The sequence below is a fragment of the Epinephelus lanceolatus genome, chromosome 16 (assembly GCF_041903045.1).
Source record: "Epinephelus lanceolatus isolate andai-2023 chromosome 16, ASM4190304v1, whole genome shotgun sequence".
In the NCBI taxonomy this organism is placed as follows: Eukaryota; Metazoa; Chordata; class Actinopteri; order Perciformes; family Serranidae; genus Epinephelus; species Epinephelus lanceolatus.
The window spans coordinates 15,666,736-15,693,928 of record NC_135749.1 but is presented as its reverse complement, the minus strand read 5'-3'; the positions used below and the strand labels follow the sequence as shown (position 1 = coordinate 15,693,928).

At 42.3% G+C, this 27,193-nt stretch overlaps 1 protein-coding gene across 1 annotated transcript in view; it reads left to right on the top strand.

The window, feature by feature from the left end:
- Nucleotides 1-8,672: 8,672 nt before the first annotated feature.
- The window catches only part of rapgef5a (Rap guanine nucleotide exchange factor (GEF) 5a), a 63,557-nt gene continuing 45,036 nt past the window's right edge, over nt 8,673-27,193 (top strand). The window contains exons 1-5 of the mRNA XM_033637673.2: nt 8,673-9,064; nt 19,837-19,887; nt 23,128-23,234; nt 23,786-23,907; nt 25,580-25,757. Of these exons, the coding sequence (XP_033493564.1) occupies nt 8,921-9,064; nt 19,837-19,887; nt 23,128-23,234; nt 23,786-23,907; nt 25,580-25,757 (602 nt within the window). The 5' untranslated portion in view covers nt 8,673-8,920. The remainder of the gene's footprint in view (nt 9,065-19,836; nt 19,888-23,127; nt 23,235-23,785; nt 23,908-25,579; nt 25,758-27,193) is intronic.

The following is a 27,193-nucleotide window of genomic DNA, read 5'->3' as shown; positions in this document are numbered from 1 at the left end:
CAATATGACACACTGTACGAGTGTCACTCTTACTGCCATAGCAATAAGGATATCCTCAGCAGTTTGCTTGGTTGAACCTGCATTGTCAGAGAGTCTTACTCAGTCTTCCTCGTCTCTCATTTTCTACATGTCATCGTCAGAAAAAGTTGTTCTCAGGGTCAAAGGGCACAAGTCTAGTCTCCCCTGCTGAGGGGGGCGTCTGCATGCAGGAAGACTCCTTTCACTGTTACGACTGACTAATGAGTCAAAGCATTAAAACAACAGAACTCATACGTCAATGGATTGCTTTAGCCATGTTCAGGTTCAGTGCAGCCGAGAGGATTAATGCTGATTACATCCTTTGAAACATTACTCAGCATATTTACACAAGTCTATCCTCAGCTGGCATCCCTCCCAGCTTCCTGTACAGTTTTTGTTCCTCTCGTGCTTCCACTGAAATTCTTATGAATAACAAAGGGAGGGATCCAAATGGTTACAGAAGAATTTTAAAAATGATTTTAACTCTCCAACCCCTGACCAGGGTTTGCATGTCAGCATATGCATATATCATAACTGATCCCATGTCTTCACTTATTTCATTCGCTTGCCTCAGTTATAATAGAGATAATGTTGACAAATATCCTATATGACTAATAATGGGGTAGGATACATCAAACTTCCCATTTGGTCTTTCCCTTTAGTGTCCGGTCTCTTCAAAGGCAACCCCATCTTAATTAGCCTGCACTCTGAGACTGGAAAAAAGTCTAGTGTCTAAATTAGTCAGATCCTCTTTTTGTGCTTTCATTAGCAGTGAAACTCAAATTTAGGGGAATTCTGCTCAATTTTTTTTGTTGGGTTGGCTGTAATAGGAGCAAAAAGGATTTCAGCAGTATCATCAAGGTGAATGAGTATGTAACAGCGGCTGTTATGTATAAGTTCATCTTGAGTTAGTTTATCCAGTGTTTGCATTCTTACCAGTCAAAATAAAGCTGCAGAGAATCTTGTGGATCATTTCTTTATTATGTATATGAATATATATTAGTCCCTATATGTCTGTATACTGTATATGCATATATCCAGCTTAGTGCCACCATATTCTCTATATGTTCTACTATACGCAGTGTCACATATATGCCATACAGTTTGATAATGTGTGTCATAGTATGTAGAAAAATCATGGCCAATATACCCTGATATCATACAGTATCTTTTCCAAGAATTCACTCAAGAGACCATTTACAGTAATAACCACATGGGAATCTCTGTTTTTGGCCAATGCAGTGACAAAACCTGACAAATCAAGGTACTTCACCAAACTGATGCAAAAATCCTGAAATTCCATTATTACCATAAAGCAGTTCTGCTCATTGATTGACAACATTGCCCCCAATGGCCAAATGGAAATGTCATCTTCAAGTTCCTGTTCAATCCAGTGCAGACAGAACTCCTGTGTGGAAATTACACTTAATTTGTCTTCATTTGATTCCCTTCATAAAGAATATACATTGTGTTAACACAATATAAACTGAAATAAGTTAATCAAAATAGCTCTCAAAATTGGATTTTGGCAAAGGGCGCCAACACAAGACACTAAAGTTTAAAGTGAACTTTATTTATAGTTACACTGGGCCCCAGTGCACGCTATTATGACAGGCCCTGGTACAAGCAACTATCATACATCATATAAAGACTTGACACTGGACAATACTATTGCCCGCAACATCATCAAGCTACTCATTATTTGTAGTTTTGTTTCGTCTCCTTCCTTTTGTGTAATATCTGAGTATCTCTTTAGTCATGCTTCTGAAGTTTTGTTTATTGTGATGTTCAGTGTATTGTATGTATTTCTGTGGTGGCAATCTGCATCACTGGCAACAGCTTGTTCTTCGCCTCACACATCCTTGGAGGGCTGTTATCTCTAATGGTCCTCCCCCAACCACACACACACCACAAACCCTCTGCACTGTCCATATTTAGACCCCCATACAGTAGTTGATTTTGTTTTTCTGCAGTGCAAATTCCCCAACCAATTTTCAAATATAAAATTCCCACAACTAATTGACTTCTGGGTCCCAGTTGCTCACTTAATGTGGTTGGCAATCTGACTTTGGTCATTAGACCTGGCCAGATACAGAAATAATAATCAGGTGTAATGATGAAATATTGCAGTGTAGTACACGGTTGCACCTTCCTCTCTGTGGTTAAAAGTGGAGCTAGACGATTGAATCCCAAAGTCTTTCCCACAGGACCCAAACAGTGTGTCTTGAGTGCCACATCGTCTGATCTTAAAAACCTTTATTTACTCAATGCCTGAGCCCCTAGCCCTCTGAATTCAGGTTTGCCCTAAACAATGTCATAGCTGAAAAGATTGGAACAAAGTCTGACACTGAACTTCTATTCAGTCTGCAGTTCACCATTGTCACTACTAGATGGCAGTCACGCAGCATGTGCAATGAGGGCACTGAAGCAATAACATATGACCCTCACTGTGAACAGAAATTGCTTGAGGGCCTCCATCGACACAGGAGTGAGTGTTTGGACTTGATTTTGATTTTATGTAGACATGAATATGCATGAGTATACATGTGACTTACTGTGGAGTATGTGAAGTGTTTATCATAATGGCTTTTTGATTGTCTCAGCAGGAACGAATCCAGATCGCCCTGAAATCCATTAAAAGTTTCTACTATATGTATTTGGAAGCAAAAGTTTTGGAGTCTCATCTCATATGTTGCCCTGCAGTGCAGGTTCATATTTCCTATTTTTGGCTTCATACACTGAGCTGAACCTATACTACTGAGGCCAACGTGATGACATTAGATAGCTGTCATCTTTGTACAGAGCAAAGAGGGTGTGCATTGTGGTCTGTACAATGCAAAAGTTTTTCATCCTTTCTGGTTAATTTCACAACCTTAAGTTACATTTTGATTGTAGAATATTGAGGCGAACATGGCGTTTGAATATTCATTATTCTGTAGCCCCTTTTGGAGATTCAAGGGAAGATATGGAAGATAAGTCACCCTGATCAGCCTTGAATCATCCCTTAGGTTTTCTTACACTGCCTCCACACTGGCTTAAAAAATGAGCCATACTTATATAACATTATATAAGTATGAGATTAGTTTATTATTATCACCTGTTATGAAATACGTAGAGCAGACATACGTATGATTTGAGTTAAGGGACCAGGCTGAATCCAGGCTGAGTTAAACAAGACGAAAAGTCTGCAACCATGCTAGCAGCTCTGTGAGACTGTGTGTAGGCTAAATACTAATGTCAGTGTGCTAACATGCACGCAGTAACAATGCTAACATGCTAGTGTTTAGCGGGTAAAGGGTGCTTAAAATCCTATCAACTTAGTTTAGTGTGTTAGCATAGCAACATTTGCCAATTAGCACTTAGCTGAGGCTGATTTGAATGTCATTAGTTTTGCAGGTATCTGATTTCAATCTGATGATGACGCCAAATAAAAAGTCTGTAGAATTCATCCTCTGGGACCATTAATGTTCGCACAAAATTTAAATGTAATTCGTCCAATAGTTGTTGGCATACCTGTATTTTAGTCTGGACCAAAGTGGTGGACTGACCAGCTGGCTAACACGGCTAAAAAACGTATTTCTGAAATGTCTGTCATGCACAAAAGGGCAGTGCAGTTACTGAAAAGTGCAAAGATCATTACTAGCTCTTTTCATGGTGTGAACCTCGTCTCTGTTCTTCTATACATGACCTTTTCTGTCATTATAGTTTCTGGTTCATTTTAGTATGGCAGTCCTCTCCTCACTTTTCTTTCCCTTTGGATTCTCCTCCGTTTTCTTGTCTGCTCTCAGTTTCCCCTTTCCTGTCTTTTCATCGCAGCCCAGCTGGTTTCTCACCCCTTTCCCATCCCTCACTTGCTCCACTCCTCTTCATCCACCCCTTCCCTTTGTGTTTTTTTTCTCAGGCCACCATGCGCTTGCATGGTGTCTCTCCCTTCTTCTTCTTCTTCTTCTTCTTCTTCTTCTTCTTCTTCTTCTTCTTCTCCTTCCAGTGGACGGAGAGCTCCATAAGAGAGGGGAGGAATTGTATCTCTGCTCAGTTCGCCACAGGCACTCTTCAATATTTAATCAAGAGTGCATTTGTTTGAAGAGAGCTCAGAATATGTGTGTGAGTGAGTGATAAAGAGAGATGTCTGACTATGAGTCTAAGTGTGTGTGTGTGTGTTTGTGTGTGTGTGTGCGGATACTGTATTTGTATGCAGGAGAGAGGCAGAAGAAAGTGTGTATATTTGCATGTGTGGTGACAGTTTGGGGATGAAAGGCTTTCTCCAGTCCTATGGTAATTGGTTTACTATCTCTCCCTCCCTGCTTCGGCCCTCTTGTTCCTTTTCGCGCTTTCTTTCCCCCATCTCCTCCTTTACTCCACCTCCCCTCCCCCTATAATCCATTCTTCTCCCTGTGCATCATCACGTAACCCTGGTGTACTGTATATGTGTGCACCACTATGTAAGGCTCATTCATTCAAATGCTGTACTATCAGGTTTATTTGATTTTGCTGTGTGTGCATATGTGACTGTGTATGTGTGTGTGTGTGTGCGTGTGTGTTTCAGCGGCTGGTCCCAGTGGTCCCCGGGGACCGCAGAGCAGCATATTTCATCATCCTCCAGACTCGGCACAAGAAAGCCCAAAGTCCCCTCCTCTTCTTTTGCTTCTTCAGCAATTCAGCAAACACTGAGTGTTTCCCTTATTTCCTTCTTTCACTTTCAGGCGTCTGCTAGTGCTTTAAGTCTAAATACAAATTCTGCTGCTTTCTTCGGATTTACTATTAGAGCTATTGAAGTCATGTGCTGCACACTAACTCCAACATGAAGTCCTTTGAAAACTAGCCTCTGGACTATCATACGTCTTTGTCAGTCTTGACCAATGTGACACATTTGCATTGTGTAATGCCAATTCCAGGAATCATATTAAAATTGGCCAGTGGCTTTGTTTATTTTAGTGCGTGCATCTTTGGCAGCATTTCTCCTCAACGGTTATATCATCTCCTCACGACTTCTCCTTCAGTGGTGTCCACAAAACCTCAACAGGCAGCTATTTGAACAATGATCTGAGAGAGGACTGATTGGTTTGGGCTCTCAGTAATTGTGCTCAGCTCTCTTTTAGCACTGTGGCTGATCATGGCACACATGAGGTCAGACACAAGCCTTTTTTCTGCACAATGCTTTCTTCCTCTTTTTACCCACTACACTTTCCTGACATTTTAACATGATGGATTTCATTGCAAAGTCAGCCAAAACTTAACATGCTTGTGCAGTGGTGTAGTGGTAGCTGATGAGGTGAGTGTATTACTAGGTAGATGGATAGGTTACTGAAGAGGAAGTGGGTATACTCTCATACATATTCCAGTGGCCTCTTGGCTGATATGCTGTAAACAGCCAGACATAGAGGTGGGTATTCCCCATACACCTGCGCATGCCCTCCACTCCATCACTATGCTTGTGCCTACATTGTTCCAGCAGGGTGCTGTTCTATTCTCACCATTCTCACTAGTGCCATTTCAAAAAGCCAACCCTACTTTTGACCACTGTGTTTAGCCAATCACAAATACAGCAGTTGGCGCTGAGATATCTTTCTATTGAGCAACAACTACACGACTACAAAAGCCCAATAAACAGCTGTTACGCGAAGTGATGCAACCCAGTCGCCAGAATATAAGTCAGCATTGTTTCTGCGAATCATGGATATGTTATATTTTTACTTTATTATGTAGCGGATACAGTAAAACTTTATGTTTTTTATGTTTTAACAATGCTGGGTTTAATGTTTGTTTATGTTTGGGCACGAAAACCATTTTGTTATGGTTGGGAAAAGATCATGTTTTGGCTTAAATGACCTGCTTTTGGCTGCAAAATTACAACTGGAAGTGCAGCAATGTCTCGCTAAAAACAAATGAAGCTCAGACAGGATGACAAGACTTCTGCACCTTCTCTGTCAGCCTACCATCTTACTGCTCCTCATTTTAAATATGGTTCTTCCTCTGCTGTAGTTCTTTCTTGCTGCCGTCGTGTGCGCCCTCCACCTCCCCATCTCCACCTAGTCTTAACCAATTCATCAGCCTCATCCGCCTCAGCAGTCAGCAGCCTCGGAGTCATCAGCCACCACCTGCACCACCAGTGTCTCCATGGGGGGATTTATCTTGCTGCTGCTCAGACGTCCCTCTATCACGAAATATCTTCCTCTGGTGTCCAAGCGCCAAAGACTTCTGTTAAATCTTAATCAGCACAAATCATCTGTTAATCCATACACTCATATTCTGTGTTAAATATTAACTTTACTTCATTCTTCTGTCTCTCCTGATTGAACTAGAGCTGTTGTGTGTTGGTTTTGAACAGGGATGTGCAGCGTGGCAACTGTCTCACTCAGGTGTCATGCCACCATCCCCTCCACCTCCTGATGACAAAGTCAGCTTATATATTTAATAAGAAGTATGTCAGTTTATAAACACTGATATGATACATATAAAACGTACGTATCTGTGGTTTGCAGAAATGAACAATACCAACATTTTCTTCTGGCGGCTGGGCTGAGTGATCGCAGAGTTTAGGGGTCATACCGTGTGGACTTGATTTTTGTTAGTGTGTAATATCAGTATTTGAATAGGAAATGTGACAATGACAACCAAGGTATGGACAGCGTTGGAGACAGTGGAAAATAAATCATAATTGTGTGTCTGTGTTGAGTATAATGGGGCACATCACTTGCATTCAACATGTTATTTGTTGAAATATTACAGCTAACTTTTGATCTAAACAAAAATAAAGACTTTTTCCTTGTGTGTGTTATTCTGCTGCTAAACAGTCTGTATGCTGGCCCATTACATCTGTCAGCGATGGTGTTGGTATAATCTGAGTCCCTGAAAGGGGCCAATTATCCCAGATTACAAGTCCTATCAGGAAAGCAGACTCGACATCTGAGTTACACAACTGAACCCACTGCACTCATACTGAACTCTGCTCAGATTTATGTCATTTGGAATATCAGGCTCCGACCCTCTTGGAGCTACTGAATTCAAATGAATTCATTCTCAGATCATTTTCACTTGTAATCTTTAATCAGATTTGATGCATTTAACTTTCAAAGAGGGTTGCGTTCATTCTCAAACCATACAGTGGATCTTGTTCAATTTCCTGCATAAAGCCACAAGTTGGTAACGGACAATTTTTTTGGACAGGTTCTAGTTCATAAAGGTGAAGTGTGTAAGATTTAGGAAGATTAAGTGGTGTATAACGGTGAGGATTGTAGATTGCAACCAGGTCAAACGTCCCCTGGTTAGAATTCTTTAAGTGTTCATTGTTCAGGAGGTTTTTACCAGGAGCCAAATCATCCGCAGAGGTCCCCTCCTCTTTAAAGCAAATGGACCAGGTGATTTAAACCGGTAAGAACACTAATTAAAGCAGTTTCACATTTCAAATCAGTGTTTTTCTGATGCTGTTCGCTGCAGATGTTTTGGACGTGAAAACGTGAGTGGCCCTATCTGAAGCCGGTGTTTAGGTTGTCCGTTATGGGCTACTGTAGAAACATGGCCGTGAACATCTCCATAAATGAGGACGTACCTCCATCCATCCATCCATCCATCCATCTATTTTCATCCGCTTATCTGGGGCAAAGCACCCCAGACGTCCCTCTCCCCAGCAACGCTCTCCACCTCAAGGCGTTCCCAGGCCAGATGAGATATGTAATCCCTCCAGCGTGTTCATGGGTCTGCCCCGGGGCCTCCTACCAGTGGGACGTGCCTGGAAGACCTCTAACAGGAGGCGTCCAGGAGGCATCCTGATCAGATGCCCGAACAACCTCAACTGAGCCCTTTTGCCGCGAAGGAGCAGCGGCTCTACTCCGAGCTCCCTATGTAGATATAAACAACTCATTTTAAGGTAATTAAAACACAACTATTCTTATTTTCAGGTGATTATACACTAAAGAAAACACATGTATTATATTTTATTCCATTCCATAGCACACAGGAGGCACACTGGGACTGGTTTAAACTCCCACTATAACCAGCATGTTATGCAAACATACACTGCCTCCAACAAAGGAAGACGAAAGAGTTTCAAAGGACCTGCCTGATGATGTCTATTAGCATTATTACACTAGAGACAGGGTGTCTCCTCGACAACGCCCCACAGCATGAAGCGTTGAGACCCTCTCATGTTTCAGCCCACCTGCCTTCTGCCTTAGGTTAAACTGGACTGAGAAATGGCTCCAGGCTTCACAGAGTTTACTCACAGCCAGGACAGAATACAGCTCCAAGGCTGAAATATAGGCTTTGCCATGTAGCACACACACACACACACACACTCCCACAACACATTGATATACACTCTGAGGCTGCTCTTTGTTTACTTTTGGAAATTTGAGCCAGGTAATGTGGTGACGTAGCCCTACCGAGCGCCCTCTGTTTCTTTCCTCCCTCCCCCCAAAGACTATTATCTCTGTGAGTGTGTTACATTTACAACATGGGACACAGATAAACATTAAAATGACACTGACATGTCAGCTGCACCTGTACAACAGTTAAAATGTGGTGTTTTTGAATGGAATTTGCTCTTTTCTTTTGTCAGGCTGATCACAGAATGAAAGGTGGAAGTGATGCAATGTTTTTATGCACCTGTGACCCCCCCCCCACTCCCACGCACACACACATCCACACATCAACCTGGTAGTACCGAGGAGTAGGACGCGCGAGCCATTGGGTGGAGCAGCAGCGTCGCGTGCTGCGGAATACATTCAGTAGGTCGTAAACGCAGCGCGCGGCTCGGTTGCAGATGCAGGTCGTTGAGTGTGAGCGCGAGGAGGGGGGAAATGGCGAACGGGCGCGGGCGGCGGTGCGCCTTGTGAGGATACAGTAGACACCCGGAGCGGTGGCAGGCGGCAGCTCGAGGACAGACGGGAGGAGGAGAGGCACCATGGAGGACTCGGAGCCCGCAGAGGACGGCTTGCTCGCGGGCTTGCGGTGGAACCGGAGCGCACGGGACCAGGCTCAGCTCAAACACAAAATCCGGGATCTGCCAGGGCTACTAAAGCACGGGCTGCACCTGCGGAAGAAGAGCGTGAGTATTTCAAACCGACCGCTGCCTGACTCTTCGTCCTTCCGTGTTTTATTTTTGATAAGCGACGGCTCACGGTTTTATCTCTCCAACCGTGACTTTTCCCGACACCGCTCCGTGCCGTGCATGGGGCTGTTTCGTAACCCCGTCACGACTCAGGTGTTTTCATTTTGTTACATGCATTACTGTCGCAGAGGCAGTGTGTGCGTGCGTGTGTGTGTGTGTGTGCGCGTGCTACATCCATAATAACTAGAATTGCTGTTGGATACCATACCTTCACACTCCGGTAGTCAAGGCAACACTACCTCCCCCTAACAGATTCACGACATGCCTACATATGTATTAAAATACACACACTTATGTGCAGCTGCGCAGCTAAGAATGATATTCATTAATGATATTTATTTAAAAAAACAGATTAATTTGTTGTCTTTATGCCCTTGACAAGTTTTGAAAGCTCAAGGTGATGCTTGCTCGTTTTCTTTTTTCCATCCCACGCTCCACAACTCAAACATATGTTTGAAATGAAACAGAGAGGCTGCAAAGTCATTTTCTGTCTACTGTTCAGTTATTTGACTAATTGTCTCAGTTACATTTGTACATCAATCATCAAACAACCTCCAGGGTCCTCTGGTTGTGTTTTGTGACGATTGGTCTCGTAATGTGTGTGTGACTCTGTGTGCCCAAATGTTACAAGAACACACACACACACACACACACACACACACACACACACACACAGAAACACATGACAAGCCAAATATCTGCTCACAGTGTCAGCTCCGCTCATCTTCATCATCGGTGGCAGCCAGGAGAAAACGTGTCCCTGATTGCCTCTGTGGGAATCAAGGGACAGAGTGCCAAGACTTCCAGTCCCACTGGTGCCAAATGTGCTAAAAATATGCAACATTTGTAGTGTACAGCCTGGGAGATGATCAGTTTATGTCATGTTATGTCGTGTTATTTTGAGTGATGTTTAAAGGACTTACATTTCGCTCAGTGTTTCTGTTACCTGTCTGATTTATATGATTAAATTAGCGTGGCGGCAAATGAACCAGAGGCGATCTTGTAATGAACTCCAGAAAGTTGATATAAGAGTCCAGACAAAAAAAGGATGCATCACGATTGTGTATTACAGATGTGTCACAATTATGAAGCTCACATCAGGAGCTACAAATACGAGGTAGTGTTTCACTCATTTAACTGTAACGTACCGTATCATCTTTGTGTTTTTGTTCATTGCCTGAGCTGAAGGCGAGGAAAGAAGGCAATACTGAGTAGATGAAGAAAAAATGTTGCTCTCCTCCTCCTGTCTTCATCTAACTTAGTGTGTGTGTGCATGTGTGGGTGAGTGTGGTGAGGCGTGGGTAAGTAGTGTAAAGGTATGGCTGCTCTGTGCAGACTGGTTCTCTCCAGACACTGGCAGTTGGCTATGCTTCACCTGGCACACACATACACACTCTCACTCTTGCTTTTATATCCATATATAAATTTTCCAAAAAGAGAAACTACCATGGATTGTTTTTGCACGGCGCTACAGTGGCACTCAAATTTGGAAACGCTAAAAAAGAAAATAGTGACACACTCTCAAAATCACAGCATCTCTTCCAGAAGAGGACGCCTGCACACAATGTACCGTTTTTTTTGTTGATCCATGCAGAATCTTGAGCAATTGTTTGTTGTTGTTCTGTTATGTGAGGCCATTGAAACATGCTGAAACATCTGACATAAGCAAGTTTTCACATTACCTCATGTGTTTCTTTGATGTTCGCCAGCAGCTCATGAAGTGTATTGAACCTGTTGTGTTGGTACAGAGCCATCTGTCGCCTTTGGTTCCAGCCTGCAGCAGCCTCACCTTTGAGAATCCTGTCTTGCATTATTTTCTGTTGTGACTTGCACTGGTATTCAATTATTAGTCCTTTATTGGCTATAATATGACGGGAGAAATTTTTGGTACACTTGCTACGGTGCTCTGTACAGTAGCCACACTTTAGAAGTTTACATCAGGGAAAACCTGCTTAGTTTTCTTTCCTCCTCCTCCAAAGAGTTGACCACAGCTCAGGATGTGCATGCATTGATGTGAGTAAAGTAGATTTTGGAGAGGGCCCCTCCAGAGACCAAGCCATTTCTGTGGGCAGGCCTGGTCAGGTGTCAGATTTGAGAGCCACTTGTTGGGCACTTGCTGATACATGTGTACAGTGGACTTCACATTTTATGTTGTCAGAGTGAAACATTGTCTTCTGAGCTTGTTTTTTACCAAATGTAGCAGAACAAGTCACAGACTCAGGCTGTTTTTGCTTTAGCTGGCCAGCAGCTAGCTGGGCTGGACAGACAGATGCTGACAGGTCACGCTGATTGGTATGGTTTTTTGCTACTCAACAACCCCCCCTAGTCAGTTTTCTGCAACAGGTTTTGCTAATCTGTGATCTTGTGGGTGCCATGGTGGTTCAGAGGGTAGCACTTTGATCTCACAGCAAGAGATCCTTCTGGTTGGAGTTTGCATGATCTCCCTGTGTCAGTGTGGGCTTGCTTTGGGTTTTTTAGCTCCCTCCCAAAGTCCAGACATGCAGGTTAGGTTGTTGACTTTAAACTGCCTGTAGGTATGACCACGAGCATGAATGGTTGTACGTCTCTATGACCCTGTTTACACTCGGCTTTGTGTTTCAGGCAATGGGATCACAAGTGGACGGCGCTAAATAAAAGTGTAAATGAACACCGAGACGCATAATGATCACTCAAACCACCAGCCAAGGGAACCATTTCACTACATATCTTTTGTAGTGTAAACAGTCCTGATCATGGATGTGTGAGGTTAGGACTCCAACGCTCTATAACTTGCCCATTTTACAAGTGAATTGGACCAAGTGTTGCGTGACCGTCCATCGTTTTGCTCTATGGAACGAGCTGTGTTGGATTCTGCTGACAGCCATATTTTCAGCTATACCAACACAGCCACTAATGTGAGTGGTGAGTGTGGAGGCTTTGACCTTCTAGAGGATGTGATATAAGCAGTGACAAATCTGACATACAAGTGATTAGCTTGAGACACATGCTAGACACAGTTATGAACGGCGATGTGTCTCAGCTGTCAACAGAACACCAAAATTTTAAAACCAAATGTAATCAGGCTTTATGTGTCAGTCCTGTGATAGCCAGGTGACCTGTCCAGGATGTAGTCTAATCCGCCTTTGCCCAATGTCAACTGGGATTGGCTCGAACCCTTCGGCGACCCTTGAGTTGGATAAGTGGTCACAGATGATGGATGGATGTTAGTCTTGGTTGGATTTTGTCGCTGACACCAAAACAGAGGAAGAAGCGGTGTGTATGGCAGAGTGGGACATAAAAAAAACGTTCTTCACAGATAGCGCTGCCAACAATAATCAAAAAACAGCGGACTAGTAAGGCTTTCTGGACCCTGTGTGTTTTTCGCATTCTTAATGCAAGCAAACGAAATAAGGTAGAGGTGGAAAAATACAGTAGCACATCTTTCACAAATGATCTTAAACACAGACGAATCATGGTGCACCTTCAGTTTAATGATGCCATTTTGTTTGGGGTTGCAGCTTCTTGGTCTTTTTTGTTTTCTTTAATGAATTTACGGCAGACTACACACTGGAAATGATATTGCTGCCCTCAGATGATATCAGATTTTTCATTTTAAAATTGGATATTTGGATATGTATCATCACTTAATGTGAACACTAGTTGTGAAGTCAAAGCTTCTTGTGGATTAAAATGTAAACACAATCAGGCGAAGAACTTTGACACACAAACACTATATAAATGTACTGTATGCTGCTCAAAACTATAATTTAGGCAGTTAAATAGGATTATTATGGTCATAATGTAAGCGCAGATTTTATGAACACAGTCTAGCAGGATAGTCGATGATATTTCCCCAGAAGATCATCTCATTTCTGCATTATACATGAAGCAAAACAGTGGTTTGTGATGTGTTTTTATGTCTGCCAGCAATGTATCACATCCATAACTGCATTATACATTGAGATAAGAAAGATGAAAGGGCAAGCGAGGAGTGGGGAGAGAAGCGCAACACAAATTCACATCCCCTTACTGTATAAACTGACACACACCATCACTAGAACCACTGTATGTGACCGAAAGGATTAGCATAGTGAGCAGTATGCTAATACTACTTCCAGACTTTATGCTAATGCTACTTCGAAACTTTATCAACAACTTAAAAAAAAGTTAGGAATACATTTTACTTAAAAGAAAATATGTAGAATAATTCAAGCGTATTTGTAGAATACGCAAATGCTGACAACCCTAATTCCACAAAAGTTGGGCTGGTGCTAAATAAAAACAGGATGCAAAGATCTGTAAATCTTTTTTGACCTATATTCAGTTGAATACAGTACAAAGACAACCCCTAAACTTTATTGTTTTTTAAATAGATATTCACTTATTCTGAATTTGTTGCGTGCAACACATTTTGAAAACGTTGGGCCAAGAGCATGTTTACCACTGTGTTACATCACCTTTTCCTCTCAGTAAGAGTTTGGCAACTGAGGACATGAAGTGATGATGTTTTGAAAGTGAAATTATTTCCCATTTGTGTTTGCCCAACAGTCTGTTGTCTCCATTGTCATATTTTCTTCTTCATAATGTGTTACACATTTTCAATGGGAGACAGATTTGGACTGCAGGCTCGCCAGTTTAGTACCTGTACTCTACTGCGAAGTCACAAGTGCAGAATGTGACTTGGCATTGTGTCGCTGGAATAAGAAGCACGACGTCCCGTCCCTGAAAAAGACGTCTGGATGGCAGCATGTTGCTCCTAAACCTGTATGCACCTTTCAGCATTCATGGTGCTTTATGTGTAAGTTACCCATGATGCCATGGGGACTGACACCCCCCCGTTTGATATCTAGTGCACATTTCCGATCCATTGTTAGCATAGTCAGTGTGCATTAGCTCAGAGGGCTACGCTTGGCTTGTTTACCATATTACGTGAACGTTGCTGTCGCCCTGAACATCCCACCGAACTCTATTGAAAAATCTGGCAGTTCAATAAAATGTTGCTTGATAGTCTATGAAAAGATTTGTATCCAACAACATTTTGAGGAGGGTACAGCCAAAATAAAATGACAGAATACAGTAAGAAATGCTTGTAAAAATTCTAAAGGTCAAGTAGACATTAAAATTTCTTGCTCCAACCTCTTTTGACCTGAAAAATATTCACATTTGTGGAGCTGAAACCAGTAAATTCTTGTCATTTTCCCTTAAAAGAAAAAAGAAATGATATGATTAACTGATCAAAAGTGATGCTGACTTATTTTCTGTTGATTGATAACTCCTGAAATTAACGAATATGCTATAGATCACAAGTGTTGGTAAGCCAAAGGTCATGCGTGCTGGCAGATGGGTGTGGGCAGTCAGGTGGGTTTGTTAACAGCTTTAATGTGTGTGTGTGTTTGTCTGTTTGTCCACTGAGCTGTTGCTGCTTTGATGTCTCCATTTTGACTTCCTTGTATGACGAATCTGTCGAGGAGTCGACAGGAGCTTAGTGTGAATGTGAAGTGTGTGTGTGTGTGTGAGGGGACTTGCCAAGCATACCGTGCTACAGCTCTTCACTGTGCTCAGCAATCTAATCTGAGAGTAATCCATTTCTTGCAGATAATGACCTCGCTCTCTGCTGCTCCCTCCCTCTCTCTCTCTGTATACACACTTTGAAGTCATCACACAGATAAGCGTGTCAGCATGTGCTCGCTCTTTAGAGCTCTCATTCCTCCTCATTCATCTACTCTTCTCCTCCGTCACTCTCTTTCGGCCTCCGGTACTGACAGCAGTATACTGTGATGGAGGAGTGCATCTTTGTGAGAAAACGAAGACACAGACAAAGAGACTCACAGGAACATGGCCAGCAGACATTTCTCTCGCCGCTGAATGAAACTCCTCCAGTGCTTGGTGTGTCTTGAGCGTGTTTGTGGGAAGAGATGATGGCGGAGAAACAAAGACCTCTCGAGAGATCTGTGTTCACCAGACCGGGAGACAAAGAGATGGAGAGATAAGATAGAGCGGCCAAGACAAAAGAGAGAAAGAAGGAGCAAGACAGAGATAGCCAGAGTCAGAAACAATTTATTTAGTCTGTGTGCTTGGCTGGCTGGTGTGCTCTACTTAACCCCCAGTCCAAACACTGCATGTCATCACACACACAGACACAGAAAGAAGCTCTCATCTTTACTGATATCTCGGAGGACGTCCACCCCGAGCAGCCAAAAAAGTGGGCTCTTTTGAAAATGTTTTCCAGCATGGATAAATCTGAAACTCCAGCCTTGTATTTTATTGTGAATGGGGAGAAACTGTGCTTTTGGACTATTTGTGACCTCCAGCTTTCTCTGTGATCGCTCATTTTAAATGTCAGTATCAGGGCTGCAACTGATGATTAACGCTGTTTCTAATGAGTACAATGGATGGGCAGATTTTGAAGTTTCAACATGTGGAGGGTGGAGGTGTCAGCAGTTAACCCTTAATTGTTTAACCTCAGAGAATGTTTCTGATGCTTTCTAATTTTGCTGCTCTTCAGTTTACTGCTCTGCGCACCACTCAGATCTAGTTGGAGACAGACACCCTGCTAGCCGCGTTAATATGCGCACATAGTGCCCACTGCCCACCCTCTGGTCTCCACTGGTTAGTATGCCATGGCCGCTCTGCGCTGCACACCAGCTGGGTCGGGTGAGAGATAGCTAGCTGCGCCACACATTCGTCGATTACAGCTGGTAACACTGCCCTGACCCAACAGCGTCGACTGAGTCAATGGATTGCTGGACAATAAGAAAAGGCATCTTGTATTTAACGCTTTTTTGCAATTTTCTCTTAAAATTGAACCAGTTAGTCACATATTAATGGGTGTCGAGCTATCAAAAGCAAAATTACCTGAAACTGACATCCCTAGTGGGGGGTAAGATCAGGGGTTCGGAGAAGGACAGCAGGGAGAGGAGCAGCAAAGATCAAAAGGATTGGCTTTGGATGCATATTTTATCTTTTATCATAATCAGATCATTTATATCGTATTTGAAATATCCTTTATATTTGATTAGCATTATGTTTTCATGTCAAATTCCCTTGCTTGTGGAAAACAATAGACCAGATGGCGCTAGTATCACAGCTAGCCAATGTTGTGTCAAAGACCCTTTTCCCTTCAATATGTGTTTCCCTTTACATAAATCTGAACCATCAATGGGGTCGCTATGCAAAGCATCATTTTATCAGTGGGGAAACACGACTGGTCGGGGAATCAGACTTCAAGGCAACACTGGAACTTCGAGGCGCTTCCACCTCGGCTGCAGTAGCAGAATGGGAGGTGGTACAGTGAGAGAACATTGTTAACTAGTTACTAGATTACTGATGGTAAATGGACTGCACACAGTGGACGCACTGGTGGCTGAGGCTACCAGACATGGTGCCACCTGCTACTCCGTAACCACTCACATGCACTCACTCACTGATGGAACAGCCATTGGGAGCAATTTGGGGTTCAGTATCTTGCTCAAGGATACTTTGACAGGTCTTCCAATTAGTGGACGACCTGCTCTATCCCTGAGCCACTGCAACCACTGATGGGCTTGTTCTCTCAGATAGATAAAAAAATAAAACTGAAGAATGCTAAAATGCTGCCCAGATAAATTATATGTGTGGGGAAACACTTCATTGCTTGTTTTGGGTGACCAACAATCCAAAAAGTTTCTGGCAGGTGGATTTTGTTACCTTTGCACAGAGCCAGGCTAGCTGTTTCTCCCTATTTCCAGTCATTATGCTAAGCTAAGCTGATCAGCTGCTGCCTGTAGCATCATATCTAATGCACACAGACCTCACCAAAATGTGAAACTATTCCTTTAATGAAGAGTAGGTGAGCTGCGATACAGTAACTTGCTTTGAATAAGGTGTGTGTGCAAGTGCGTATCATCATCTGTGTGTGTGTGACATCTGAGACAGTATCATCACTCTAATGAGGATCACACACACTGCTCTACATCTTTCTAATCATCTATTACGTTTTCTTGCAACTCAAAGCCACAGACGTGCATTCCTCTCCCTCTGTCTTTGTCCTGCTCACTTTTTCTCCCTCTCACGATTACAATTAAAACGATCTCTCCGTCGCTCACCGCCTCATCTCTCTCCCCCTCCATCTGTCATGCTCACATCCCCTGTCATATATTCATAGACTGTTGTGATTTGTTCAGCCTCCCTCTCTTCTTTCTCCTCTTGCACGCTAACTCATTTATATTTCTTCATCTGAATCCATCTTCCACAGTTGCTTAGGTGCTTTTCATTTGTTCCATCATTTCATCTCTCTGTATCTCCCTGATCGTCATCAGGCGAAGGGCAGCAGCGGCTTCTAGCACAGGCTCAGTTTCCTGGGAAGGTTTCCAGAGAGAATCAAACCCACAACTCTCTCAGTGATCCCGCTTCACTGATTGAGCCATCAGACCAGTTGCACTCCTATTGCAGGAGGCTCTCGTCTGTGTGTCTGTAATGAACACTGGCAACGTGATCGTCATCCTAATACAGTCTGTGTTTTTATCAGCGATGCGCTACCATGGTGTTTTCAAAGCAGATGCCAGTATTGGATATTTTCTCACACCATATCCACTGATAATGATGCAGAATTGTTCTAAGGCTGAGTACAAATGCAAATGCGAAATAAATCCTGAATAAAAATGTGCAAAAATGTCTTTACTTTTATTGTTATTTTGAAACCCTTGCCTTGTTATCCTGCTGAAAAAGAAACGTTCTCCCAGTTTGGTATTCAGGATTATTCTATGTTTCATTTTGCTGCATCAGTGTCACCCTCTGGCATGACTGCTATGACCACGCATTTAGTGAGATGGTCAAAAAGATCAATTTTGGTCTCATCAGAGCACTTAGTTTTATGGTTGTTTGTGTGTGTCCCATCTCAGCCACTCTCTCACTGCCCTTTTTGCATGGACACTCATTTACTGAGGGTGGCTGCACAGCATATTTTCCAAACTTCGAAAATGCAGATACAGGTGTGTTTAACCTAAAATCACTTGTCACACCTTGATTACACAAAGCTGATCTCCATTCAGCCAGTGATAATTTAGGTGTGTCAGTGTAAAGGTGGTAAACAGCCTACTTCTGTGTTTTATGTTTACTTAATTTAGATAAATTTGTAGAGATTGCTCACGTTGTCTTTGTGTCTTGATCAGTGTCATAAAGCCTCTTTAAACCACAGTGATTCAGTGTCGTAAAACAATAGAACATGAAACCGTTTCAGGGAGGTGAATATTTTATAGACACTGTAAAGGTTTCCCTCTGTGGGTTGTAAGATAACAGATGAAGCTTTTTAGATATGCCAGTCTTTAAAGGGTAGCCTCAGTATATTTCAACCTGGATCCTATTTTCCCACGTCTTGTGTTGAAGTGACCAATGGAAACAACAGGTTTTGAAAGTGGTCCAGTATTGAGCAACAGGGCTGCAGCCGGCAGCAGTAAAACAGGCCGCAATGGGCAGTTATTCACCGTCAATTTAGGTCCACTAAATGTGATGTTTTTGTTAACATCAGGGGAAGGATCCCTTCAGAGGTCGACCTTTTTTGAGAGTAAGATCCCCCTTTTAACCCGAAACAGCCCCAAAATCACCATTGCCAAACCCACCAGACTCTATTTAAATAAACAGTAATTTTAATCTGTCTGGAGCATATTTTCACATCTAACTGGGTGAATTAAGGGTTTATTTTTGATCAAAAGCTGGTGATTGTTGGAACAGAGAAGCGACAAAACCAAGACAGTGTTTGTGAGTTTTGTTGTAGTCATCTTCAGTTGAAGTTTGCTTTACAGTGGTACTGTAAACAGATGTTTTTACAACATAGATATTAAATTTATTTAGTAAAGAACAATACAATACAGATGTTTTTTAGCTTGTACAAGTAATTACTTTATGATAATGCAATGTATGATCCAGGAAACTTTATTAAGAAATGCCTAAACACTGTTAATTGTAAATAGTGAAAACCTTCTTAATCAAAGCTGTCATTTTCCCATTATGTTTACATGTGACTTGAATGATATTTGATTGACTAAACGGACACTTTAGGAACCATTATCTTCAAGTATTATTGTCCGAGTCTGTAAAACATTTGAAGCAAGCTTTTATTTCAGCAGCAGAGCAGAACCAAGACAAGTTGTTAGCAAGTTGCATCACAATGTGTAACACTGCAGCGAAATACAAAAGCAGATGTAGTGTTGTTTCCGCTCCATTTGATCTAACACTTACTATCATTTTTAATCTCTTTTAAGAGCAGTTTGTCACCACCGTGTCAACACCGTCATCTAGCTTCTCTGGCACCATAGTAATCCATAAAGATTAAGAGTTTATTTCCTGATAGGTGAAGGAGAGGTGGAGTGGATACACCCAGGGCAAAGGCAACAACATGTTGGCATGATGGTAGAAGAGATTTATCATGTTGGACTAACAGTTGCATTTTACTGTTGAGTATTTGAACTGGTATTTTTATTGAGTGCTTGAGTGTGTGTCTTTGTTAAAACACTTAGGTGATATTATCATCACACACATTCTTTAAGCGTGGCAGTGTGTGTTGCAGTGAAATATAAATATAAATGTTTGAGCCCAGGTTGTTTCTGCTGTTGGTTTAAACAAAACCTGACTAATGATTTTGGAATGGTAAAACTGGTCTTTCTCATCCCAGAGTCTTGTTTGCTCGGTGTATTTACTGTGTGTGTGTCATTGTGTGTCGGCTCTGACGGCTTTTGTGTGATGTGTTTCAACAGCAATCACCTGACACAATCCCCGGACCGAGCACTGGGCCTACAGTACACAAGGTAAGGAAACACACACACATACCCACAGGTGATGTCATCCCTTTAGTTTGGCTGTGAAGCACAAGTGACATCAGTGGTGATATTACCTTGGGCTTTTTCCAAACCAGTTTCACCTACTGCACACACGTACACACACTCTCTAAGGGAGAGGCTTAATTTGTCATGCATCAGTATAATGCGGTTTAGCAAATATTCCAGTACGGCACTCTGAAAAGGCCTCAGGGCTGAAATATCTCACTTGAGTATATTTTTCTTTGAACATTGAAAACATTAGCTGAAGAAATAAAAATGTTTAAGAAATGAAAGGAATCGACATCTGAAGCTTATATGCTGCTTATTTATGTGCACTCGTGTTACCCCTGTGCCAAGAAAAATCTATGTGTTTTCTTGGTTGTTTATCTTTCAGCACTGTAGTATTTTTATTGGTTGTATTTCAGTAGATGTTCTTTTATATCTTGCTTCAAATGGAAGTGGCTGCGAACATTGATGTGCAGTGTGACTCCTTGCTCAGCACCTGAACAGCAAAATGCTTGCAAAAAGAAGTCTTAAAGTTGATCTTTGCTAAGCCAGTTTAAATCTCCTGCCCTGTTTTATAAGAAGATATTAGTCTGAAAAATATTTATGAAGAATTGATTTGAACCTGGTTACCAAAAGCTGGAAGAATCAGTAAATTACAGAGATTCGTTTGGATGATCTCGGCAGTGGCTTGTGCTTCATTTCCACCTCTTGACTTTGACCTTTGTGATCAGCTACTTCAAAATTAAAAAATGATTATGCAACTGCGTGGCCTATTTGTCAATGCAGATCAATGCTCAAAAACCCATTTTGGCAGATAATAATTCATGTTACATATGAGAAAGTTTGTAGCACACTTTGAGCAAAACATGCTTTACAAAGGTAGAGTTCATTTATCATTGTTTATCAAAACCTGATCCAACTGCCTGCCAAAGCAATTTTATTGTATTGGCAACACCCATAACTGAAGAGAATGCTGATCAGGGCTCAGCAGACCACAGTGTGTGTCAAGTGAAATTTGAGTTCTGGCTGTGTGAGCCTGATTGAGCCAGGATTCTTTATTTGAAGGGCACCTTGCTGCTACAAAGATGATCAGTAATTCTGCTCTCTGCAGTGTGCGTTGACTGCAATACTCTAACAGGACGATAACTAATAAGTACCTCAAAGGAATACTTCATGCCCCAAACAACCATTTGTATGTCAGTTACTCTGTGTTGCATTGATTTCTTGAAGAAGACTTTTTTCTTGCATACCTCCACGGTGAACAAAGAATCCAAAAATGGAGAAAATTCTTAGGGGATCGCATTTAACAACAGCAAAACTACATCAAAACATCCATTTACAAACTCTCACACAACTCCTTCAGTATAATCCACATCTCATATATCCAGGCAGTCGGATGCTCTCTTCAAAGCCAAACTCCAGAGACAAAAACAGTAATTTTACCTCACTGAACACGGGAGCTGCTGGTCTACCGCTGCACCAGTCAGTACATTTACATGGACAGTTTAATTCCACTTTCATTCGGAATGAAAGGCCATTCCGATTAAAAGCGGTCATGTAAACGGTCATTCCGATTGAAAATTAAATCCGATTAAAGGGGGTGGTTTACTCCGTTTGTCATTCCGATTGAAAGAATTTTGTGTGCTTGTATACACTCATTCCTCTTTAAGTTCATTCCGGTCTTTCTGCGCATGCTCCTTTCCTTGCCCTTCTAGCGCAATGACGTATATAGCGCGCATAGCAACGGGCTGAGATAGAGCAGTCGGACTCGTTGCACTCACCGGTTTCCATTCACCAAAGCACGGTCTTCTATCTCCCTTCTTCGACCTTCTACCTCTCTTCTCCTCCTCAACAGATGAAGCATTAGCAGAACAAGGTTGTTGTCATACTGCTGCTTCAAGAATATAAACAAAACACGGCCGAAAAAGGCACTAAGAACGGCGGCGTCAAGCATCTTGTTATCCGGAGCGAGGACTATAGTGTTTTTTTCCGGTAAACATAAACACATAACATCCGCCCCGCCCTCTATCCAATCAGAAACCTCCCCTGCCCCAAACCTTGTGCAGACCCAAATAAAGGCGATTAAACTGATCTCCTGTGTAAACCCTTATTCGGAATGAACATTTCTCATATAAACTACCTGGAAAAACTTTAATTCCGAATGATTTCATTCAGATTTATTTCATTCTGAATGAGAAGCTATCATGTAACTGCACCCATTGTGTGACTTTGATGAATCCAAGCTAACCCTTAGAACACCAAAGTCATGCAATAACACAAACAACCTAACTTATTGATGCAGCGGTAGACCAGCAGCTCCCGTGTTCAGTGAGGTAAAAATGACTGTTTTTTGTCAATGGAGTCTGGCTTTGAAGAAAGTACAGAGTAATTTTCAGTTTCACTTCAGTTCCCCGTTGGAAAGGGCCATCTCTTTGGGAAGTACTGAGCATACGACTGGATGAACGAGACTTGCAACTGCACGAATTGTGTGAGAGTTTGTAAACAAATGTCTAGTTTTGCTGTTGTTAAACGTGGTCGGCTATGATCAATTCATCAAAGAAATAACCTGATAGCGTTTCTTGGCAAACCATCTGAAAGAATGTGTACTGTGTCAGCCATGTGCTTGTACAGTTGCTCATGCGTCCTTTTGTATGTGCATGAGATGCAACCAAAACAGGGGCCCATTCTTAGAAAACATGACTCTTTAGCACTACTAGTGGCCAAATTTTCACAGGGTACCTTTAATGTTGCATTACATGGGACCAGTTTTATGTCACACGTGCTCTACCATCCTGCTATAAAAGCTGAAGTGACTTGAAGTGCAGTCACTTGCAAAACCTGCCTCCATGACAGAGCTTCTCATGTTGTAACAAAATGTGAATGGAGCCTCATCAAGCGGGCTCTGCTCTGTCACAGGTAAACATGAATATGAATGAAACAGAACAAACAGCCCATGTAAACAGCTTAATTGAAACACTATTTTTTTTATAGCAGGATTATGGTGGAGCGTGTAGACACAGTCAATGTTTCATTCCTCAGGGGGAAGAAATCGAGCTGTCCTTGTAAGTCCAACAATGACAGCCGCACCAGCTCTCCGCAGTCTTATGTACATGTCCGAAACAATGTTGAGAAAAGATTTTTGTCATCTTAGCCACATTTATTAGTTTTTCAGTGGTCAGATTTTAAAACATTTATTTTGATGTGGTCCTCTGTGTGTGTCAGTCTTGTTCCCAGAGTTTCCCATGTGCTGGTCGGGCTGTGAGGAATGCCTTCCTCTCTCATGGACCATATCCAGCTAAAGACAAGATACACCTGGCCAGAATCATACGGTACACTTGTCACTGTGTTTGTGTGTCTGTCTGCGTGCAGGGATGAATCGATGTGTCCGGTGAAGCATGTACACTGATTCACCAGTCACCGTTGAGCCCCGTCCTGATTGGCCAGTCAAGTTGTTTATGCAGTAAGACGAGCAAAGTGTGACGTAGATGTTATTAAGCAGAGCACAGGATGCTCTGGGAATACATGCACTCTCATAGAATATACTGCACATTCAGTGACTACAGATGCATGCAAAGACTATGTGAACATCTGGACACAAATATAAATAGGTGCTCTTAACCGTCATCGCGCAAACACCCACACATACACACACCCACACACATACACAATGAGTTTATCCTGAGGGGAGGAAGATGGAAAGTATTCAGTGTATTCAGAGGAAAAGGCTTACAGAGAACTAATGAATAATCAATGGATATTGATCAAATAAAAAAGACAAGCTTTGCACCGAGGGAAGAAGTGCATGTGTACGTGCATGCGTATCATATCACTGTGTGGCTGTACTCGTGTGCTGAAAATGTGTGTGTGTGTATTTTAACAGGCGTAGCTACGTGGGCGTGGAGCTGGTGCAGTGGCTGTGTGAGCAGTGTGTGTACGTGCGCTGTCGGACTACTGCTGTGCGTGTCTGGCAGGTGCTGCTGGAGCTGGGAGTCCTGCTGTCTGGTAAAAACACAACCACACGCACACCTTCATGCACACACTAACATGCCTGGAGGTTGCAGTGTGCTTCAGAATTTATAGTCACCTTCCAGTGACATCAGTAAAAATCTTCACATGGTGAACCAGTTCACCAGGTAATTTGAAACACAATAGAATGATAAATTCACTGCTTCATTCCCCTGCTTTAAGGGGACCTAACCTCAGGCTTCAGATGGTTCAAATACTCGTTTTTTTCTACCTTCCAGACAAGCTGACATCGGCTTGTGATGGATTTCTTTATATGGTCATGTGCTCCAGCCATACAACTGCAAGTCTTTACATTAGGGATGCGTGTATTAGTCGCCTAAACATTTAAACGCCCACCTCCTCGCTAGTCGGCACCAGAAATATTAGTTGGGTAAACCAATTACTATTCTATTCATGTACAAGGCCGCTTAACTGTCATGCAGCCGCCCACCACTAGGACAGTTTGGCAGTGCTTTGATCTAATCACTCGACTGGAGCAATGCGTTACCACATTCAACTCAAGCATTTGGATGTTAACCTGCACAGAATGACGGCTGCTGCTGCTAGCGGTGCTAGCAACTCTCAGACCAATTTGACATTGTTCACCTGGAGACGCTGTGATCCCGCCCAGTCTGAGAAGATAACGCAGCTCATCACAACAATGACCTCGCAAGATATGCCTCCACTTAACACCAGACTAGTCAACTAGTCTTAATTAAAATTTTCATTTAGCTGACAGGGAAATTAGTCGCCAGGAACATCCCTAGTTTACATTATGTAGCCTACACTGCTACATGTAGCCACAAGCTACCCTCAGGGAAACATGTAATCAGTGATGATGTAGTGACTCAAATATATGAAACAATCGGAGCAGACTGGGCTTTTTTAGAAGGGGGCACTTAAAAAGACAGGTGCTAAAGCAGAGTATCTCAGACAGAGGGTGAATACAGTTGTTTTTTTTGACTGTTAAGGCAAGTAAACATGCTCTCGTAGAAACCCAATATACAAATACAAACCTGAAACTGAGCACAGTAGGTCCCCTTTGGCTTTCCACATGGTAAAATTACACTGTGTCCATTAATGCATTTGTATTGAAAGAGATTTTTTTGCTGGTAAAATTCTACAGTTTCCATGGAGACTGTTTGCTTGCACTCACGCTTGTGATCACGTCGCATAAAAGGAGCAGTCATTCATTGCGAAGACTACAGCTGTGGAGAGAGGGGTCCAACTCCAACTCTCTCTCTCATTTTCTTAATTTATTATTTAGCACGGCCATGTTATGATTAAGATAGAGTCAGATGTACTTAAATTTTTCCTTACTTTGGTCGTAAGTACTTTTCTGCAACAGTTCAACTTTAAGGGATTCCTTAAGTATAAGACCAAGATATTGAGGAAACCTTACATACTTAGGTGAACATTCTAAGAAACTCATTAGAAAAAAAAGGGTGATTTGTGCAACCGATTTTATTTTAAGGAAACCTTAAATGGGACTTTAAGGAAAACCTTTACCTTAGTGTAATTTGTGCACCTAACCATAGGTTGGCACTTTATTTCCTTAAAAATTTAAGGAAATACAGGAAAAATTCTGAAATGAAATTCTGACCCAGAACAGGCGAGGAAGCTGCTTTACATATTTGTTTTTCTTTCTTTGTCTCTGTTTTTTCTCCAGTGGACCAGCGGGTGGTGTTTTCAGACTCGAACTCTTACTACCAGTTCAGCTTTGAGGAGTGTGACTCCACCTCCTGTGACTTTCGCTCCAATGAGGGGGAGTGGCCAGAGGCTGTTAGGCTCCTCCTCCAACTCGCCCCGTATGTCCAGTTTCGCTCTGGAGGCGGGGCCAACAGCCCGTAAGTGTCCATTAAATTCTGACTGCAAGTTACACTGTGACGGATGAATGGTAGGGCTTTCACTTTTTTAAAAAAAATCAAGTTTGGACAAATGAGAATAAACACCTACAGTAATTAGGCAATGTCACACTTTTAAAAGGAAGGAAGGATTCAAATGGTTCACACATTACATCTCAGGTGATAAGGTATCACGATTAGGACTGAAACATACCTCTCCACGCTTAACTTTGCCATCTTAGATGTTTTTTTTATACTTGTATGTAGCTACGGTATAACTCATACAACTTGTATGTAGTGCAGTGCAGTTTGTGAACGGCCTTGCTGCACTGCAAAGCACAGCCTGTTGTGCTAATGCTATACACTGAATTTGGATTTCAAATGGTCATTACATAATTAATTTTTTACATGTTCACAAGTTTGAATGGTTGTTTGAATTTCAAATAAAAAGTGGCAGCTCTAGTGGATGTACGTACAATATCATCACTCATATTTATCTGTTGTAATGACCAACAAAGTGGTGTGTCACTGGGTCTCTGTCCTGAGAGCCATCATGTTAAATTGTTGCAGTGTGTTGAGAAAAGTTCATGGTGACTCTGTTTTACTGCGCTGAATGATCTCCACTGACCTGAAGTGGAGGCTCGTAGCTCTGGTAAAATATCAAAGTGGAAGTGACAGTGTTCCCGCTTAGATTTATGATTGAGGTCATTTGTCTGTCTGATGATTTACCATGAAAAGAGACAGGTCACTGTGTTTGATTTGGTGCAGGCTTGCAAGTACAATACTGTTTTGCAACATAATATACGCTCACACATGCACACACTCTCTGAAGATCCCTCTTAAATCCGAGCTAGAAACCTAATCTCTATTCAGTGTTTTAAATCCTCAATCTGCTTATGTGGGAGACACATTGATGTGCAGGCGCACACACCTCCACATCCATATAAGAAACACACTCATACATGAGATGGGCTCTCTGACGCACACATACACACACATGCAGAGGGGTGTCAGCCAGAGTTCCCTGCTTTGCTGCTCCTGTGTGTGGGATTCCTGCTGAGGCTGCTACTGAACTCAATCTGTCACTCAGAGAAAGAGAGGGAGAGACGGCTAACGAAAAAACTGGAGTATATATGGGGAGCGAGCGAACAAGAGCACACGTCAACAGATTCATCCATGTGTCAACTTCAAAGGGTGTATTTGCAGACACCAGGGAGCGAGCGCGACAGCGAGGGGAATTGAATGTCATACTTACTAATATAAATCTCATGTAACATACTGTACGTACCTCTATGCTGCTCTCGATACATTATAGTGGATGACATGCACACTTAGAAGCACTCCACCACAGTGTTTCCACAGGTTAGTAGGGCGGAGGTGAATGGGTAGAAGAGATGGTGGTTATTGGTAATTAAGGTCGCGTCTTATTTAGCATGTTT